The 17,682-nt window shown below is 49.2% G+C and overlaps 2 protein-coding genes and 3 non-coding genes across 14 annotated transcripts in view; 1 reads left to right on the top strand and 4 right to left on the bottom strand.

The window, feature by feature from the left end:
* KIF2C (kinesin family member 2C) overlaps nucleotides 1–6,833 on the top strand; it is a 19,056-nt gene extending 12,223 nt beyond the window's left edge. Inside the window, exons 15-21 of one of the 3 annotated variants that reach the window (XM_030494515.1) lie at nucleotides 1,095–1,299; nucleotides 1,733–1,843; nucleotides 2,346–2,413; nucleotides 3,943–4,039; nucleotides 4,117–4,233; nucleotides 4,600–4,726; nucleotides 6,132–6,833. In XM_030494515.1, the coding sequence (XP_030350375.1) occupies nucleotides 1,095–1,299; nucleotides 1,733–1,843; nucleotides 2,346–2,413; nucleotides 3,943–4,039; nucleotides 4,117–4,233; nucleotides 4,600–4,726; nucleotides 6,132–6,208 (802 nt within the window). In that variant the 3' untranslated portion in view covers nucleotides 6,209–6,833. The remainder of the gene's footprint in view (nucleotides 1–1,094; nucleotides 1,300–1,732; nucleotides 1,844–2,345; nucleotides 2,414–3,942; nucleotides 4,040–4,116; nucleotides 4,234–4,599; nucleotides 4,727–6,131) is intronic. The other 2 variants (XR_003992598.1, XM_030494516.1) reach the window with 2 other exon arrangements.
* ARMH1 (armadillo like helical domain containing 1) overlaps nucleotides 1–17,682 on the bottom strand; it is a 24,834-nt gene extending 7,152 nt beyond the window's left edge. The window contains exons 1-13 of one of the 8 annotated variants that reach the window (XM_030494531.1): nucleotides 17,473–17,682; nucleotides 14,956–15,173; nucleotides 14,540–14,608; nucleotides 13,895–14,061; nucleotides 12,294–12,490; nucleotides 12,057–12,141; nucleotides 9,858–9,980; nucleotides 9,458–9,530; nucleotides 8,719–8,848; nucleotides 7,911–7,988; nucleotides 7,196–7,302; nucleotides 7,132–7,134; nucleotides 3,319–3,340 (exon numbers count right to left, since the gene is read on the bottom strand). In XM_030494531.1, the coding sequence (XP_030350391.1) occupies nucleotides 7,222–7,302; nucleotides 7,911–7,988; nucleotides 8,719–8,848; nucleotides 9,458–9,530; nucleotides 9,858–9,980; nucleotides 12,057–12,141; nucleotides 12,294–12,490; nucleotides 13,895–14,061; nucleotides 14,540–14,608; nucleotides 14,956–15,161 (1,209 nt within the window). In that variant the 5' untranslated portion in view covers nucleotides 15,162–15,173; nucleotides 17,473–17,682 and the 3' untranslated portion in view covers nucleotides 3,319–3,340; nucleotides 7,132–7,134; nucleotides 7,196–7,221. The other 7 variants (XM_030494530.1, XM_030494533.1, XM_030494528.1 and 4 more) reach the window with 7 other exon arrangements.
* On the bottom strand, nucleotides 10,112–10,226 carry LOC115612392. The gene has a single exon (XR_003992992.1). It is a non-coding gene; the product is annotated as a U5 spliceosomal RNA (small nuclear RNA).
* LOC115612388 lies at nucleotides 10,550–10,664 on the bottom strand. The gene has a single exon (XR_003992988.1). It is a non-coding gene; the product is annotated as a U5 spliceosomal RNA (small nuclear RNA).
* Nucleotides 11,482–11,596, bottom strand: LOC115612394. The gene has a single exon (XR_003992993.1). It is a non-coding gene; the product is annotated as a U5 spliceosomal RNA (small nuclear RNA).

The following is a 17,682-nucleotide window of genomic DNA, read 5'->3' as shown; positions in this document are numbered from 1 at the left end:
CTCCCTGTGGGCTTGTAAGATCAAGGAAGAGCAGCTGGCATCAACCTACAGTTGAAAAATGCTTTGGCTTAACTGAGGGACAGATGAGCTGTTCCAATGGCAACAAAAATGCTGCATGTTGTTCAGGGATCTTGTCTAAAGAATCTTTGAGAGCAGGTGCCAAGGGACAGCTGCACGCTGGGTTCATCATCCTGGCAGGAAGGCTGTGGTCAGAGCAGCTCACCCACTGTACTCTCTATAATCAGAGCTATAATCTGTATCTCAAGTCTCAGTTAAGCGTCAACTGCTGTGGAAACATTACCAGGCAAATGACAACCCCTTGGCTTGTGTACTGCACCGCATGTGCAGATATGCACATCCTGAAAGCTCATTCAGCACTCTGCTCTGCGTGCTTTTTGGCTGACAGTTCAACCAAGAAGGGTTTAACGTTACAGGTTCCTACCTTGCTTTAGGACAACCTCTCTTCCTTTCCTCCAGCAGTAGGGACACAGGTGGGACAGTGAACCTGCCAACCTTCTTAGGGAATAAATGGCAGTGAAGATCACAGGTTTATGGTAACTTTTAAGCCTCCAGTCCGTGTCTTGCAGTGATGGGGGATGTGCAGCTGCACAGCAGAGGTAAATGCCACGCCAGCTTGGCTGGAGAAGGGGATTTACCATGACTGTAATGTGCTATCACAACTAATGCTGTTTAGTGGGGAGCTTGGCTGAGCTTACTGTGTAATGGCAAATGCATTAGGAAAATGACATGTGGCCTGCTCTGAGGCAGAGAGCTGCAGTGCTGAAGGCATGTCTTCCAGCTCCAAATGTAAGGCATTAGCAGCCAGAAGGGCTGGCTGAGTTGAGCCAGGCAGCTTAAATAGCCTTAAATCTCCACAACTGGAGTGCAGGTTCATGTTTCTCACAGCAGCCCTTCCGTGCTCTTCTGTCAGAGGTAATTCCATAATTTGTGCAAACTTGAAGTACCAATGTGTGGGATAAAGCCTGGGAGGTTTAACAACTTCATTGAATGGTTGCAGGTGTTGGCTAGCACTGTCAGGACCTGTTGCATCTTCTGGGACACAGTTCTAATGCTTGTTTGCATCTTTGCTGCAGGACATCTGGGCAGACATTTGCAAATGCCAGCTCTTCCCGGTCGCACGCCTGCTTCCAAATCCTGCTACGCCGAAGAGGGAAACTGTTTGGCAAATTTTCCTTAGTGGATCTGGCAGGGAATGAGAGGGGTGCAGACACATCTAGTGCTGATCGGCAGACACGAATGGAAGGTGCAGAGATCAATAAAAGCTTGCTGGCTTTGAAGGTAAGCTATAGCTCAGGCAGCAAATAGTGCTAATGAATTCTGATCAACTCGGAGGTTATCTGTTCTGTTTCTTTACAGTGCAAGGGAAAAGAGCAGCCCCAAAAATCCTAGTTTAGTATGTTAAGAACCCTGAAAATGGTGTATAATTCCATTTAGAGTGTTTCCAGGAAAGTGGTGCAGTATTGTCAGGCCAGACACTGATACAGCCATTTCAAGCTTCATTCAAGTTGTCTTTTTTACATACAATGGATATACCAGCTGTCTTGTGACAGTCAAAAACCTAGAGTATATTTAAAGGCTATGAAGTACTTAGAGTAATAGAGATGACCATTCTCCAGCCTGTTGGGTTTACCAGCAACTTGTGGTTGACGGCTTGCAGAGCTGGTTGAGAAGAGATGCAGATACTGCATTCACAAGACTTGTCTTTTATCAGGAATGTATCCGAGCTTTAGGGCAGAACAAGTCTCACACCCCTTTCCGGGAGAGCAAGCTGACCCAGGTGCTGAGAGACTCCTTCATAGGAACAAACTCGAGGACCTGTATGGTGAGTATGTGCATGGCACAAACACACTGCTTATGGGTTCTGTGATTTTACTGGATGGATAGTCGTGTGATCTTCTGGAATGAGGGGGCTCTAAAGGCAGAAAGCTTCACTTCTCTGGGGGGGGAAAAAAGTCATACAGTTTCCTCCTCCATTCACCTATGGTGACTGAGAAGAAGTGGTGAGCTATGCCTAGCCCTGGTAGAAGCGGGGCTGCAAAAGTCACTTTCATACAGTGAATGTAGAATAGAGCCTGGTGTGCTCTCAAAGGGCTTTGCTCCCTGTGGAGGTGCAGCACTGTGGGTGTATGCAAAGCCAGTGGAAAGCTGGATACAGGGTCACTGGTATGTCCCACAGAACTATAAACTAAAATCGACTTGACAGAATGGCTCAACTCTGACCCTTTGCCCTAATGTGTCCCAGCTACCTGCTGAGATCTGTGGGACCATCAACAGGAATGAAAGTCAGATGAGGGAGTCACTAAGGTCTTCTGTTCTGTTTGCAGATAGCAATGATTTCTCCAGGCATGAGTTCATGTGAATACACCTTAAACACATTGAGATATGCTGACAGGTAATGGCCTCTATGACTTGGGGATTTTATTCTTGTTGCAGAAGGTGTCTTGGCTGTTTTTAATCTGACCTTTGGAACCTCAAGTTCTCTTGTATTGTTTGTAATGATGATTTGGAGCTTGTTTGTTAGGAGCAAATTAGCTTAGAGCTGTCTTATGAAACTGACCCAGGTGTTCTGTGTGAGACATAATAGAGATTGTATAAGACTGTGACTAATGCTTCCTTTCCCCAGAGGAGGAGTCTGTTATGCTGGACTTGACTGCCCTGGTTTTTGTAGGGAGTTTACTCTGTCCTGAACGGTTACCTCTATGCCCTTTACTTTCTGGATTACTTTAGGTCCCATCTGTAGATGTGTGCTAAGAATGTGTCCCTGACAGGGCCCTACAGATGGCACAAAACACCTTGTTCTTGATGGACTTTAGTATGGCACCTTGGAGGCTTTGGGTGAAATCTGGAGGACCTGGAGAACTCAAATGCTTCTAAGCAGATGGTGGGAGTGTGTTTGGAGTGCCCCACAGCTGACCCTGGCTACCTGCAGGGCAAGGTAGATTGGCAGGGACCAAGCCCCAGGTTTCCCTGGGTGTCTTGCTAATAGCTGGAACCCTTGTGACAGAGCAGTGGGTGCCTCCTGGTTTCTGCTTTACATGCCTCTACATCTCTCCAGTGAAGTGACAAGTAAAGATAAGACTTGACTATTGTCATGTATTAACAAAATGATACTTGCACATCTCAGGCTTGGTAGCTTGCCTTCATTTAGTTCACAAAAGGCTGCTGGTTCCTTCCTGGAAAGCATTCCACTCTCTGAAAGGGTGTATCGTAACGCTTGTCATAAGCATTCAGGAACACTGTGAATCTTGATAGATTCCCAGATTTGGTTCTGGATTGAAGTTGCACTTTTTCCTATTAGTGGACAGCTATTCCTGCTCACCTGAAAGTACAGAACAAAGTGCAACATCTGACTTAGCATGCTTCAGTAAGATTCTAGCCTTGAGTTGGGCCCATTGGGTTCTTAGCCAGTGTACAGGGCAAGTTCAAGCTCTAAGAAAGGGGTATTAGGCTGAAACTGACTGGAAATGTGAATCTGACACTAGTAACTGGAATGAAATGCCCAGCTGGTGTACCATGTCATCAGCCATCACTTTCCTCCTTCTAGATCTATTCCGGCACAGTGGGCATCTGGGGAAAAGTCAACCTTAACCTTTTCTTTCCATACTAACTTCTCTTAGTTGGTCATGATAAACCAAGCTGACATGTGGAAAACAGCTTCTGTGAAAGGCTTTGCTGCAGTTAGCATTGTGTACCTGGATGTTTCTCTCTAGGAGAGGTTCTGGAGACAAACATCTCGGCTTTCCTTCCCCCAGACCTCTGAGATTTCTGCCCATGTGAGTTGTTCTGGGTGGGGTAATGTGGAACTGAAGTGCAGTTGAATGTTTCTTGCTGAACACCGATTGATTGCAGTAGCTGCTCTGTGATGCTGTAGCCCAGAAACTGCTGGAGGAAGAGTTTGAGTGACAAATCTTTTTGTTGCAGGGTGAAAGAGCTCAGCCCTCATAATGGAGGCGGTGAAACACAAAATCAGATGGAGACTGAGAATGAGGAAACAGAATGCTCATGTCCTCAATACAATGTATGTGTGTGCAGTGGGCTGGACAGGTCTCAAAGCTGGGAGCAACTTGCTGTTCTTACTTGGACCATTTCTTGCAGCTCTGCAAGGATGAGGAGGAAGATATCTCTCCCCACATGTTCAGCTTTCGTGAGGCTATGACTCAAATTAGTGAACGGGAGGAGAAGGTTGTAGAACAGCTTAAAGAACTGAAACAGGTATGTGGAAGAGGCAAGGGTGGCCTAGGCTGCATCCTGCATGTTGATAGCAGCTTGCTTGTCTGAGCCAAGTGCTGCTGGGGAGGCTGTGGGCTGTAATGCAAGATGCTGTACTATGGTGTTACTTTTTCCTCACTGCTAACTTTCCTGTGGTTTCCTGCCCAACTGGTTAAACTGGAGCATTTCAGTGTTTGCAGCCAGCCAGTCCTCCTTCCCCTCCACCTAGCAACCTCTACTTGCTGCTAGTGAGCACGGACTGGTACTGCTCTGTAGAAGCTTGGCTCTGTTGATTGATGTGCCAGGTTTGAGGAAACAAATTGAATTTCCAGAAAGTCAATTTCTTATTGTAATCCTTGTAAATAACAGAGACTGGCAACTGAACTCGACTACCTCTTGGGAATCACAGAGCAGCCAGACTACGATCTTGAGACCTTTGTGAGCAGAGCTAAGTACTTTGTAGAGGAGAGCTCAAGAAACTTCCTGAGTGTTGGAGGTATGTTAGTGCCTGCCTCTGACTAGCACTGTCACTATACCAGCATACCTCTGGGGGTTTAAGCACCCAGTCTTTCTGCTTAGCTTATGATTCAGATCACTTTCCTTGCTGATCCCAGGGACAGATCTGAAATGTCCTATTGTCTGCACTTTCCAAAGTAAAATTTTGGCTAGAAACTTCCACTTGTCTTTTACTGCCATATAAAACTGCCTTCCCTTAAGCAGAACGCAGTGCTCACAAAGACCAGATGAGCTCGTCTGTTTGCATAGTTTGGTTATATAGTTTACCTTTTGCCTTAGCCAAAACCCAGACTTTGAGAAATAGGTCCCAGTGCCATATTCTAGGGATTCATAGAGGTGTGCCCCTTGTTTTTACTCCTGTTTTCATGGACATCAGGCTTTGATACCCATCCGCTTCCATCAATAATCTGTCAGACATATACTGAGATGCCACGTCTGCCAACACCTCAGTTTGGCATGCCTTTGCCTTAGTATAGGCCATTCATTAATGTGCCATGAAACCCCCCTGCTGTTAGTTCTGAGCCAGTTTGGAGACTTTCCAGTTCAGCACAGGAATATGTCAACTGCCTGTTTCCTTAGCCCTGCCCACCTTCATTGGAGCAGGGGTGGCAGGGAGACAGCAAGGCAGATGCATGGGCTTGGCTGACACATGGTTAGTGCCAGGTTAGACTGCCTGCTTGGGACAGGGGAAGCTAAGCTGGTAACTGCTACCTTTCTGCCACTGTTGCAGTAACTTGGGCTTTGATTGCCACTCCAGCCATTACAGCTGGCATAGTCTTTGCCCCAAAAACAGGCCTGTGAGGGCTTGGGGTTTTTTAAAGGTTTGGTTTTGGGGTTGTTTTGGTGTGTTGGGTTTTTTTTGGTGGGGGGTGTGTGTCTTCTTCACCCCTCCCTCCCCTTTTTTTTTTGGGTTGGTTTTTTTAAGAGGATTTTTTTGAGGCTGAAACTTGTGGCATCAAAGTGAACTGTCAACCTGAAATAGTAACTTTTTTTCTTAAACAGCCCTGACTGTCCTCCCATCTCAAATGCAGCCCCATAGCTGTGTCTCTCCATTTACCATCTAGGGTGGTGACAAGATAAGAGTAAATACCCTGTGGCCCTCTCTGCCTTACAGGCTGAGGAAATCTCTGGCCCTCTGGGATGGCTGGATTAGTGGCATCTAGTCTGAACTGCAAACTGCAGGCTTGCAACTACTGATGAGTAGAAATGAACAAGTACAACTGAAGAGCTTTGTGGGATGAGGCAGGATTTGATGTTGGCCTAGCAGTTATTGCCCACTCCACTTCCCTCTGTGGCTCTTGCCGAGCCTTGCTGAGGGGGGCCAGCCGGGCCAGGGAGTTCAGCTGCCAGGTCAGTCACCCTGTCACTCTTGTCTTCCTTTACAGAAACTCTGGATGCGCTGGGGACTGCTATGCAGCTGGAGGAGCAAGCCAGCAAGCAGATGAGATGGAAGAGGCCTTAGTAAATACAGCAAAACCTGGTTCACAAGCAGTCCTCTGTATGTCTTGCATGTTTGTTGGTGGTTTGTGTCACTCCTATTTTCAATGTGGTAGAGTGTCCGCAGGTCATGCGTGCCTGAGGGTAGAGAGCATGGTAGCCTCTCCCTCTTCATGGCCTGGTGGCAGGGTACTTGGCAGAGTGCTAGAAACACCCCTGCAAGGCCTGGGGAGGGGGCTGAGAGTCTGCTAGATGTCTCCCTTCTGGCCCTTTGCTAGTGACAATGGTCTCTTCTGATTGAACTAGATACACATGTATAGTTTTCTAGTGTACATAAAACCTTTCCAGATGTGCTTGAAACATTGCAAAACTGTTGCAAGTCTGGCTTTTCTAGAAAGAAAACTGACTTCTATGTAATTATAAAACACTGCTATTTTAAGAAGTTTGAGAAATAAATGTTCTTGAATTTAATTATCTTTTAGCTTTATAAAATATATTTCTTGCTGATTTTGGTAAAGTCTAACAGCCCCTAAAGACTTACAGGTGGTGTAGAGAGAGGCTGATGTCTTTGGTAAAGTTTCTTTGTAAAGTCTTTACACTTGTCATGTTTAAAAATCACTCAAAATAAATCTTGTCTTGCAATTTTGAGATCCTGCTGGCTAGAACTTGCTGAGCAAGGGGGAAGCTGGTTTAGAGGGTACCTATCCTGCACCTGAGCAAAGCTCAGCATGTAGTGAGTGGCTCAGCTCTTACAACATCAGGTAAGTAGGAAGGGTCCCGTGAGACTCCCTTGTATCCCTGGAGTTTACTTAGGATTTGAAGATAGTCCCAGGACTTCACATAATTTCCCATGGCTAGCATGCTGCAAACAACAGATTACAAAGGGCTCCTTCTACCATTACTCTCTCTTTCCCTAAACCCCCCACCCTCATCTGCTCCCTAAGCTACCTTCTCCCCCTGAAAGTTAAGGGTGTCATTTAAGTGACTATGCCCTCAGCAGCTGTGCACACACCTGTGGACTGTATCCTTGCCATGCCTCTAAGGGATATCTATTACACTGGAGGCCAGTAGTTCTGCATGGAAGGGATCCAATTTTGTGTACCAGGTCTCAGGGCTGTCCTGGAAAAGGCAGCAGAAGAGTTAGGGTCTTAATGGGATGTGGGTAAGCAGCAGTGACAAGCAGTTTGAGAAGGGATACTTCAACCCAGACAGGATTATTCCCCCAGCTGTGGGGGCACCAAGTGGATTATCCAGCCTTGCCCAGTGCTGTTTTGGGATGAGTAAGGATGGGCCTGGGTGCAAGGAACAAAATGTTGCCCGTGATTTGTTCCACCTTCCCTCCCTGGTCCCAACATTGGTTACTAATCTGTACAGCCAGTCAAGAGCAACCTGACTTAGAGGAGTTCAAGTCACTTCTTGCCTTAGTGGCCCTTCAGCTCAGACTTTGACATTACCTTCCTGCTGTTGCAGAAGTAGCAGTGGTCTGAGATACCTCCTTGCTCTGTCTTGAAGAGCAATTATCTTCATGACCACTGAGATTGAAAGCAAATGCTTCTCAAAGGGGGTCTTAGTTCTGGGCTCTTATGCACGACCAGATTTCTTGTGAAAAGTCCCTGACTGAAATCTACTGACAGGCTTTTTCCCTATGAAATCCAGACCCTACATCCCTGCAAAACAGACCAAGGTCCTGGGGTCACTACTCAATCCCATAAGAGAGGCATATTTACCATGAAGTGCTGGAACAGTGTGGGTCCTAGTGCATTCTTCACGCACTCCTCCACGAAGGGAAATGTATGGACAAAATACTGTAACAGACCAGAGAGTTGATGTGTAGGGAGTGGGTATAGAGGGTAGAGCTGCAGAGATGGTATGGCTTCAGATAACCTGTGTCACATGCCAGTGAGTCCCTGACCACCTCCTTTAGTAGTGGCAGTTCATGAACACATGAAGAGGAACTTGTGGGTCCCTATTCAAGCCTCACCTTGTTCCCCAGTGCCAGTTCCTACCTCCATTGACAAACAGAGGGAGGATGCTTAAAAGCACTATACTGTGTTAAAGTGCAGTAGTTGCTAGGAAGTTCATCCTGCTGCGCTGTTTGTGCCTGCTTGCACCAGGGAGCTGAGCAGTCTGGTTCTCAGCCATTGTTTATTCAGCCCTTCTCCTCTACCGACCGCATGGTCCAGGCAGAGCTGTGCTGGGGCAGGCCAGCACCAGCAGGGGAAAAATAGCCTTTTTCCAGGCAAATTGTCTTGGTTAGCCCCTTATCTCTGTGTGCTTGCACCCCACAGCAAGCCTGGGGGTAGAACAGAGGCGTGAGGGCCAGCTTTGGCTTCCCAGTATCCTGTGTGTGGTGAGTGGCAGGAGTGGAAATACAGCTCTTCCCTGAAGGAAGTATTGCTCCTGCCTTTGCGAATAAGCCTTCCTGCTATGCTTAGGTAAAAAAGCCAACCAACCAAAACCCCAAAACTGTACGGAGCCTTCCTCCTCAGGTGCTCTGGGAGCACACCCCACGCTATGATGTCCCACCATGCTCACCTCCAGGGATATGCTGGCATATCTCTGGCTGACCACATGATCCAGGTTCCCCACAGCAACCATCAGGCCATGTACCACCTTCATCTGGATCAGCTTTTCAGCCACTTCTGCTGACTCCTTGGCTAAGACACTGCAAGGAGATAGTCCATCAGCCCCCGCCTTGTATGTGGGAACAAGCACGCAATAAATATGAAGCTGGGCCTCTTGGTGTGACCTCAGTGGCAAACGGTGTGTTCTGACCCTGCCCCAGTGACACCAACAGCCAGGATAGCCTCAAAATAAACACGAAATGTTTGGCTGTGTGTGACACAGCAATCACTTAACATGTGGGCTTGCAGAGAAACGATTGTTTAATGATTGGCAGGAGCTTCCAGGTGTGGATTAAAGCCCAGCAAATTTCTTGTGTGACCATAATGAACCTAGGGCTCAAATGCCACCAACATCACTTCCATGAGCACATCCCTGGAAGACAGTCCCGGATGTCTCCCTACCCACCAAGGGCTTTCTGTCATCTGCTTTTGCAGGAAAAGTGTTCCGATAGCACTATCTTGTGGACACTGCAGGAAATTCATACTGAATGAACCAATTCTAGTACAATTGGCCGAATTTCATTAAAGAGTCTGTACTCAGTCATAGGCACTACATTCTTCCACTGGGTGACTGATGTCCTTTTCTACCCAAAGGGAGCCTCTTCTCTAAGGTCCCTTTTGTGCTCCTTTTGTACCCCTGAGTTTCTTACCCAACGATTTTTGCAGCAGCTGCCTGCTGAGTATACACCAGCTTGGGTTCCTTCAGGCCAAGTGCGGCTGGGTCTGCATGAGGAACATTAGGAAGGTGAGAATGATGCTTTTGAAACACTTCTAAGATGTTTGAAGGGAGTGACACTGCTAGCATGAAAGGAGGATGTAGTTTTTCAGGAAACACACCTTAGGGACACCCTATGGCTACATATCATACATAAAACCCTGCAAGGCTCTGTGTGCATGATGCCCACAGCTCAAAGAGCCTCTCCCCTACGAGTCAGGGTGATGGCTAAGCCCTGCAGAAGGAGTTAAGGGACCCTGGGGAAAACCCCTCGCTGGGCGCCCTGTCAGGCTGCAGCCTGCTGCGGACCGGGAGGCCTTGCCTGGCTCTTTTACCTTTGGCGGTCTCGCTGCAGAAGGTGAACTCTTTCCTCCAGGGTGGTGTCAGTAACGCCACCAGGCCCCCCAGCAGTGCTGGGCGGACCTGATGGGCCATGAGGACCTTCAGCAGCTGGATGGCTGGAGGAGAGAGGAAAGGCAAGGATCATGGTAAAAAACAAGACTCCCACCCCAAGCTCAAAGCGCTGGAAAACCAACGGTTCTCACCTCCTCTGCAAACTATCTACTTTATTTTTAACCAAAATAAGGTTAGCTCCACCGAAGTGAAGCCTCAAAAAAATTTTCAACACTCGTGCTTGTTCCCCTCCACGGAAATCTTTAGTAAAAGGCGAAAGATTTATACGATTTGAAGAGAAACCAGAGTATGCTCCGCCCCTCTCCCCCGCCACACCGCCCGCCTGCCCCGCGACCCAGAGCTCAGGGCGACACCCGATTGCCCGCTCCCAGCCCCGCGCTGCGCTCTGGGTATGCAAATTAACGGAGTGCTAATAAGGCGCATGACAATGCGGCGTCGGGCGGCGCTGAGACGCTGGGGCAGCTCCGCCGCCCGTCTCAGTCCCACGATAGGACCTTGCTTCTCTCCCGCGCCAAACCCTGTCTCCCCCATCAGACCGCACCACCGCTGCTAGCTACCTTGCCACCCTCGGTACACAAGTATAATTCAGTCTACTTTTAACCAAAATAGGGGTAGCTCCACCGAAATGGAGCCTCAAAAAATTTCTCGACACTCGTGCTTGTTCCTCTCCACGGAAATCTTTAGTAAAAGGCGAAAGATTTATACGATCTGAAGAGAAACCAGAGTATGGCTACACTTTTTGCCTGCACACCTACCCACCCTCAGCTACTGCTCCATAGGACACGGCGACCCCCGCTCTGTCCTACGCCTCCCACCCGCCCGACACCAGCTCGCCGCGGCTACCAACAGTCCCGGCTCGGCCGAGCCCGCCGGCCACGCCGGTCCAGAGCGGCGGCGGCAGCGGGGCCGGCACGGCGCTGCCCCGCACTGCACCCTGGGTATGCTAATGAGGAGCCCACCCCCTTGCGCCGCCGCGGCGCTGAGCGGGGCCGTGCGGGACCGGGTGGGCTGGACCGGGGCGGGGCGACGGAGCGGGGCAGGCGGGACCATGAGCGGAAGCGGGGGGGACCCGGCGCTGCCCAGGTTGAGCCGCTTCGTCCCCGCGGGCAGCGCCGCGCAGAGGCGAAAAAGCCGCTGTGGGAGAGGCTACGGACCAGAGCGCGGCGGGGAGGCGGGACGGCGCGGCGGGGCCGGGGCAGGTCCCCAGCTAACCGCTTCTCCCGGAGCACGACCCGGCGGCCCCGCTGCACGGCCTGGGCCGAGGGAAGGGACCGCCCGACTGTTCGCTCGTCTTCTGGGCAGACAAGGGTAGGGTGATGAGGCGGCCGCCGCCGGCGGGGAAAGGAGCGGTGCAGAGAGGCCCGAGCAGCGAATTGGGCGCTGCGGGCAGTAGGACCAGACTTAGCCCCACTGCTGATCCCTGCTGCTTTAGCCCTAAAGGAGTTTGTTTGTTTGTGCTGCCCTCATTGTAGCATTGGAAGTTAGACACTCCGTAGCTTCCCCTGATACGCTACCATCCGTTCTATTTTTAACCAGATTAGGGTTAGCTCCATCGAAATGGAGCCTCAAAAAATTTCTCGACACTCGTGCTTGTTCCTCTCCACGGAAATCTTTAGTAAAAGGCGAAAGATTTATACGATCTGAAGAGAAACCACAGTATACCGATCTCTTCCCTCGCACACGCAGCCTCCCCCGGTTGTCGCTCCGTAGCACAGGGTGACCCCGCCGCTCCCGCCCGGTCCCCATCGCCCCATCCCGCCCCCCTTCCCGACGGCGCACACGGGCTCGGCCCGCACCGGTCCGGCGGTGCCCGCGGGAGCGGACAGCTTCAACGGGGCCGCGGCGCCGGTCCGCAGTGCACCCTGGGTATGCGAATGAGAGCAATGCTAACGAATCGCATGCTAATGAGGTAGCGCGGCGCCGAGGGCGGCCGCAGCCCCGTGCGGGATGATCCGCCCATCCGGTCCCGCAGCCGCACGGGCGAGGCGTTCCATCCCCTGCCCAAGGTGCCCTTCCCCACACCCCCACCACACCTTGCCAGGCCTGCAGACGGCCAACCCCCGCCACAGCCTCCCCCAGGCACCCCCAGCCCCTGCCCAGGGCAGCTGGACGGGTCCTACCTTCATACTGGACCTGCAGGTGTGTTGAGCACAGCACGTCCAGCACTGGCTCCACCACGGCTGTGGGCGCCTCTCCCACCATGTCCTGGGGGAAAAAGGGCAGAGTGACAGGGACAGTCTTCACACCATACTCCAGGCTGTCCTCTTCCAGCCCCGATGCCAAGGAGGACGTGCCAGCGCCTTCCAGGGCAGGAAGGACACACAGGGAAGCTAACGCTGCCCTTGGCCAGGACCTACCTGCATGACCCGTAGTGTCTGCAGAGCCAGCTGCTGGGCTCGGGGGGAGGCGCATGGCAGCACAGCAATGAGGCCTTTGTAGACTTGGTTCTGGTACTTGGGATTGCTGTGGCCCAAAGAGTCCAGCAGAATCTGCGTGTCGTCTTGAGCCTCTGCTGAGTTGGAAGTGGCCAAGAACTTGGCAAGGGACTGCACCCCTGTGCAGAGGAAGAGACGCCAACTCATGTGCCTGCATGAGCCTGGATCACCCACCTCAGCTGTTCTACTGTCACCCCAGAAGGAACCCAGCACCACATCGCACTCGAAGTGTGGCTTGAAGAACAGAAGCCAGGAAAAAGTTCTTTGTAAAACCAGTTGGCAAAATTCTAACTGGAGTATGTGGCCAAGGCCCTTCCGTGGGCATTTACACAAGCAGAGTCTGGCACTGCTAAGGATCCCTCTGATGATCCTGCCGCTTTGTCTCTCTGTGATGGCAAGTATCACCTCATGGCCTCTGACAGTGGAATCTGAGCTACACAATGGCTAACGGGGTTTGGCTTCTGCTGCCCAGGAAAAAAAAAAAAACCACAGGAAGAAAGGTGTTGTAATGTTCTTTCAAAATCATAGAATCATAGAATCAACTCAGTTGGAAAAGACCTTTAAGATCATCAAGACCAACCTTTACCCCAGCACTGCCAAGTCCACCACTAAACCCTGTCACTAAGGGCCTCATCTACGTGGTTTTTGAACACTCCCAGGGGTGGTGATTCCACCACTGCCCTGGGCAGCCTGTTCCAGTGCCTGAGCACCCTTTTAGTGAAGAAATTGTTCCTAATACCCAGTCTAAACCTCCCCTGGTGCAGCTTGAGGCCGTTACTTCTTGTCCTATCACTGGTTACTTGGGAGAAGAGACCAAACACCTCCTCTCTCCACCCTCCTTTCAGGTAGTTGTAGAGAGCGATAAGGTCCCTCCTGAACCTTCTCCTCCAGACTAAACAACCCCAATTCCCTCAGCTGTTCCTCATCACACTTGTGCTCCAGACCCTTAACCAGCTTTGCTGCCCTTCTCTGGACTGGCTCCAGCACCTCAATGTCTTTCTAGTAGTGAAAGGCCCAGAACTGAACACAGGATTTGAGGTGCAGCCTCACCAGTGCTGAGTACGGGGAGATGATCACTGCCCTGGCCCTGCTGCCACACTGTTGCTAATACAGGCCAGGATGCTCTTGGCCTTCTGGGCTGCCTGGGGACAACCTGCTCATGTTCCACCAGCCAAGGTACAAACCGCAAAACCCTCCCACACCCAAGAGGGGAAGTCTGGGAAAGTGGGCAGCAAGTGAACGCTGCGGGTAAGGAGGGAAACTGTTTTGTGGTTTTAACTGGAGCAGTTGCAACCAGGAGGACAGCACTACCGCATCAAAAGAAATGAGTGTAAAGAAAATGAGTACAACCTGAGAGGGGACGAAACGCAACAGCTCAACAACAGCTGAAACTCTGCACTCCTTCCAGCAGAACATGGAGGGAAGGGAGTGGCTCAGCACCCCCAGCAGCCCCAGGGGCTAGAGGTCAAGGGAGAACATCCTTGTCTGAATTAGGAACAAGGACGTCTGGACACACTGCCTACCGTAGCTTTCACAGATGAGCTCCTTATACTTCCTGCCAGCACCTGCAATGAGCTGCAGCAGCTTTACAGACTCCCTCTTGTCGTCTTCTTTCTGGTAGTTCAGCCCTAGTATTTCCAGGAGAATCAAGACACCTCCAATCTCCAGGAATTCGATAAGGTACCTGTGTCTGCAAGCATAGGGGGAACAAAGCCAAAAGCGTCACCTACTTCTGCCGTGCTCCCAGGAACCATCACCTCCTGCTTCAGAGTGCGGGTGCCCAGGCAGGGAACACGGAGAGGCTCAGCCTGGAGCACAGAGGCAGATGCCTGCCAGCAGGATGCTTTGCTGCCAGCAGGTCACCAGCTCCCATTTTACCCTGTGCTCATTTCAGAACCACAGGCACAGAAGGCCCTATCTCTGCACTCAGACTCTCACCACACTCCTTCCACGTTGTGTTGGTGAGCCGGTGGCTCTGGAGATGTGGATAAGCAGTGGGTTTGGTTTTGAGAGCATTTGAAATTCCTACCAGAAGCCTGACTGGGGCCTGCCTTGCCAGAAGTTCTTACACAGCTCTCACAAAACATGTCCAACGACTGGTTATGTTATCTGCTCACCCTTGTGTGCCTTCCCCATGCACCTCTCACACAGTGACATTCCATACTCACCCGCTTGCAGCAGATAAGAAGATGCCAATGGACCTGAGCAGCTTGCTGAGGCATGTGCTGTACGTGTAGCTGTTTGACAGGGTTAAGGAGAGATCTACAGACCACTGTGATGTCCCACAGGCTGCCTTTGGCAATGTGGAGGTCTGAACTGGCTACTTTCTCATGCAAGAGAGCATGGACCTTTCCTTTACAGGCAGCACGCGCATCCCAATACGAGAAAAACCACTAATTCTAGGTCCCTGAGAGACAGGTTATGTGGCTCTCCCTTCAGTTCCATCTTTAGATAGGGATTTTTTTAACCCTGCAGAACATGGCTGGATATGGATGTCTCCATACAGAAGCTTACTCTTTAGACAGTTTTTTGGTGAACTTTCCCCTCCTCTCCATCCCCCTGCCACCTCCAAGGAAGCAGATACGTCATCCTGAGCCATGCTGCTAGGCGAGCCAGAAACAAGCTGGCTCCTTGGGAGAACTCCAGCTCCAGTTCTGGTTCTGTCTTGCTGTCATTGCTTTTAATGAAGTTGTCCAGGATGTGGCTTCGTGCAACTTTGTGGGCACTATCCCATTCCTGCAAGAAAACCATGAGCCTCCTGATGGCTTCCTGCTCTTTGACAGAAGTCATAATCTCTTCTGCCTAGAGAAAAGTCAGAAAGAAATTAAAAAAGGGCTTAGAAGATAGAATAAGTCTGCACTAAGGAGTTTCTACCAAAATCAGATTTGAAATATCTGGCAAATAATACAGAATCATTTAGGTTTAAAGCACTTACTAGCCATTAATTTAATCTCATTTTCCTTTATACTCATTTCATAGATAGGAAAACTGAGGCAAAAGGAGGGTTCCTGGTATGTCTGAAGCTGCACAATGAATTTGCAACAGACTTGAGATTATTTTCCAGGGCAGGTGGCTTCACCACAGGAGCTCTCTTCTCTGCTCTGTTAATAAAGTAATTTTGATGTTACCCATTACCCCAGCCTTGGTTTCTCACTAGCCTCATGATATGAAAACTGCATCTCATGTCTGACCTGCCAGAGAATAACTAGGGTGAAATGAGAGCACAAATAGGTATGGATTTATGGGGAGTGACAGGGTCAAGGGGGCTGTAAATGCCTGTTAGCACAGCAGCGCAGCGTGCCCTCACTTGTGTGATGCAGTGACAGTCATTTGGACTGGGTCCACATCCACTCCAGGAAGATGTGCTTCGCCTTGTCAGTGGGAGAGCACTTTGGGACCCTTTGGCATGACAGACATTTGCCCTGTTTTTTCTTAGCTAATTGCTACGGCATGTTTTTAAACAATCTAAGAAAACCTAAAATTATAAGAACTATAGACAAGAAGACAGTCCAGAAACACCCCTTGCCTGCACTTCCTTCCATCCCTTCATACAGGTGTTAAATAAAACAATCCATATTTTGCCCAAATTCTTCAGCACACTTTTGGCTTAGTATGGTATCCCCTAGTCCACCTTGACAATTGTGAAGGTACACTTTGTAGGGGGATGAAACATCAGAGGATTAAGTTCTCCATTCAGGCAGGTGAGAATTCCACTAATGTGTATGTGCTTGGCCTCAAGAGACTGACCAGTCTCCAGGGGCATCGCAGTTAAACACCAGTGTCTGTGTACACAGACAGATGCAGAAAGAGGAATGAGGTCACAGCTACATTAACACAGGTATGTTGTCCTCCATCAAGCTGTAGCAACATGCTTGAGGATGAGAAAGGAATTCATGCTTTGTCTAATACAGTTCTTGGACTTCCTACATAAGAAAAGCACCATTTTAGGTTCTATGTAAAGTGTGGTTTAAAAGAAAAAAAGTTAAAATGACACAAAATCTTCAGGTTTCAGAATAAGAAGTTTCTTTCAATGTAATACCAAGATTACCAATTTCCTATGCACAAAGTTCTTAAGCCTTTTTTTTCCGAGAATCTGGAGCAAAATCCCAAATCAGTTCCGGAATATCCCCAAGATACCCGCTCAAAAGTAACTCTCTATTGCTATTATCTCAGCCAGACTGAAAGCAATGACCAAGAGGTGAACATGTACCTCAGTGCCCGAAAACAAACAAACAAAGTCTTCAAAAAGCTGTCTAAGAAACAACGTTTGAGAACTAAGATGAGATGAAATTTCATCTGGGAATTAACGGTCTGTGCTCTGTAAGGAGCCTGTGTCCTTGGCAGGGCATTTTCAGGATCTCCTTTGCAGGGAAGGAGGTTTAAAATAAATCCATTTTCCCAAAATAGTTGTGATTGAAAATGTTATTAGCCATAACAAATGTTAGTGCTGACAGGAGAATGGCCTGTTAGGGGCCTCTGGTGAAACAGTCAAGTGAATGTCATATTTCACATTACTGCCAGCATTTTCCTGTGATTTACCGAATATTTGTGAAACATTACTTGCAAGGCATATGATTGATATTGAGAGAACAGCTAGTGTGTAGGGGGAACCTGTATTTCACAGAGACTGTTTGCATGAAATTTACAGTCCCATAAAGTGCTCCTCTGTCCTCAACAGAGATCTAGTTAAAAGAACTTTACAGTCTGAAACATCCCAAAATTGATTCTAAATTAACATTCCCATATTTATGTTTAAGATGCTGGTGGCGTAATGCTATCCTGTTTTTATTATAAAGCTGCAGGAAGCCCTCCACTATTCAGAAATACCAGCACCAGCCTCTAGACGTGAGGATTTTAGTGATACATGGGGCTTGCCTATGAATCAATGGCAAAAAAAAAAGAGAAGAGTTGGAAACAATGCTAACATGAGGGTTCTGAGGATACAGTGGTATCAGTCCCTGGTTGCTATAATAACAGCATCTGCTGACAGAGTAGTCTTTAAGCCGACATTACAAAGTACCCTGAAAATGTACATGAATATTTTTATGATGACTATTTTACATATGGGAACATACAGACACAGGGAAGTTAAATGACTTGCCTGAGTCGTTTGTCACTGCTAGCATCAGCATGTAACTGGCTTCAAACTCTGCTCTTAACAGTGCTGTGCTGGCACCCCAGTCCACTGGACCTAATAAGCAAAGTAAGGCTGGGTCAGGGCAAAGCTTTATTGCTGCCAAGAAAAGGACAAGTGATTTAGCAACTGGCTCTGGCAATTCAGCAGTTCTTTACATCCAGAGTGCTGCTAAAT

Source organism: Strigops habroptila, chromosome 8, assembly GCF_004027225.2.
Source record: "Strigops habroptila isolate Jane chromosome 8, bStrHab1.2.pri, whole genome shotgun sequence".
Taxonomy (NCBI): domain Eukaryota; kingdom Metazoa; phylum Chordata; class Aves; order Psittaciformes; family Psittacidae; genus Strigops; species Strigops habroptila.
Note: the sequence above shows the minus strand (reverse complement) of the source record. Positions and strands in the feature narration are given on the sequence as shown.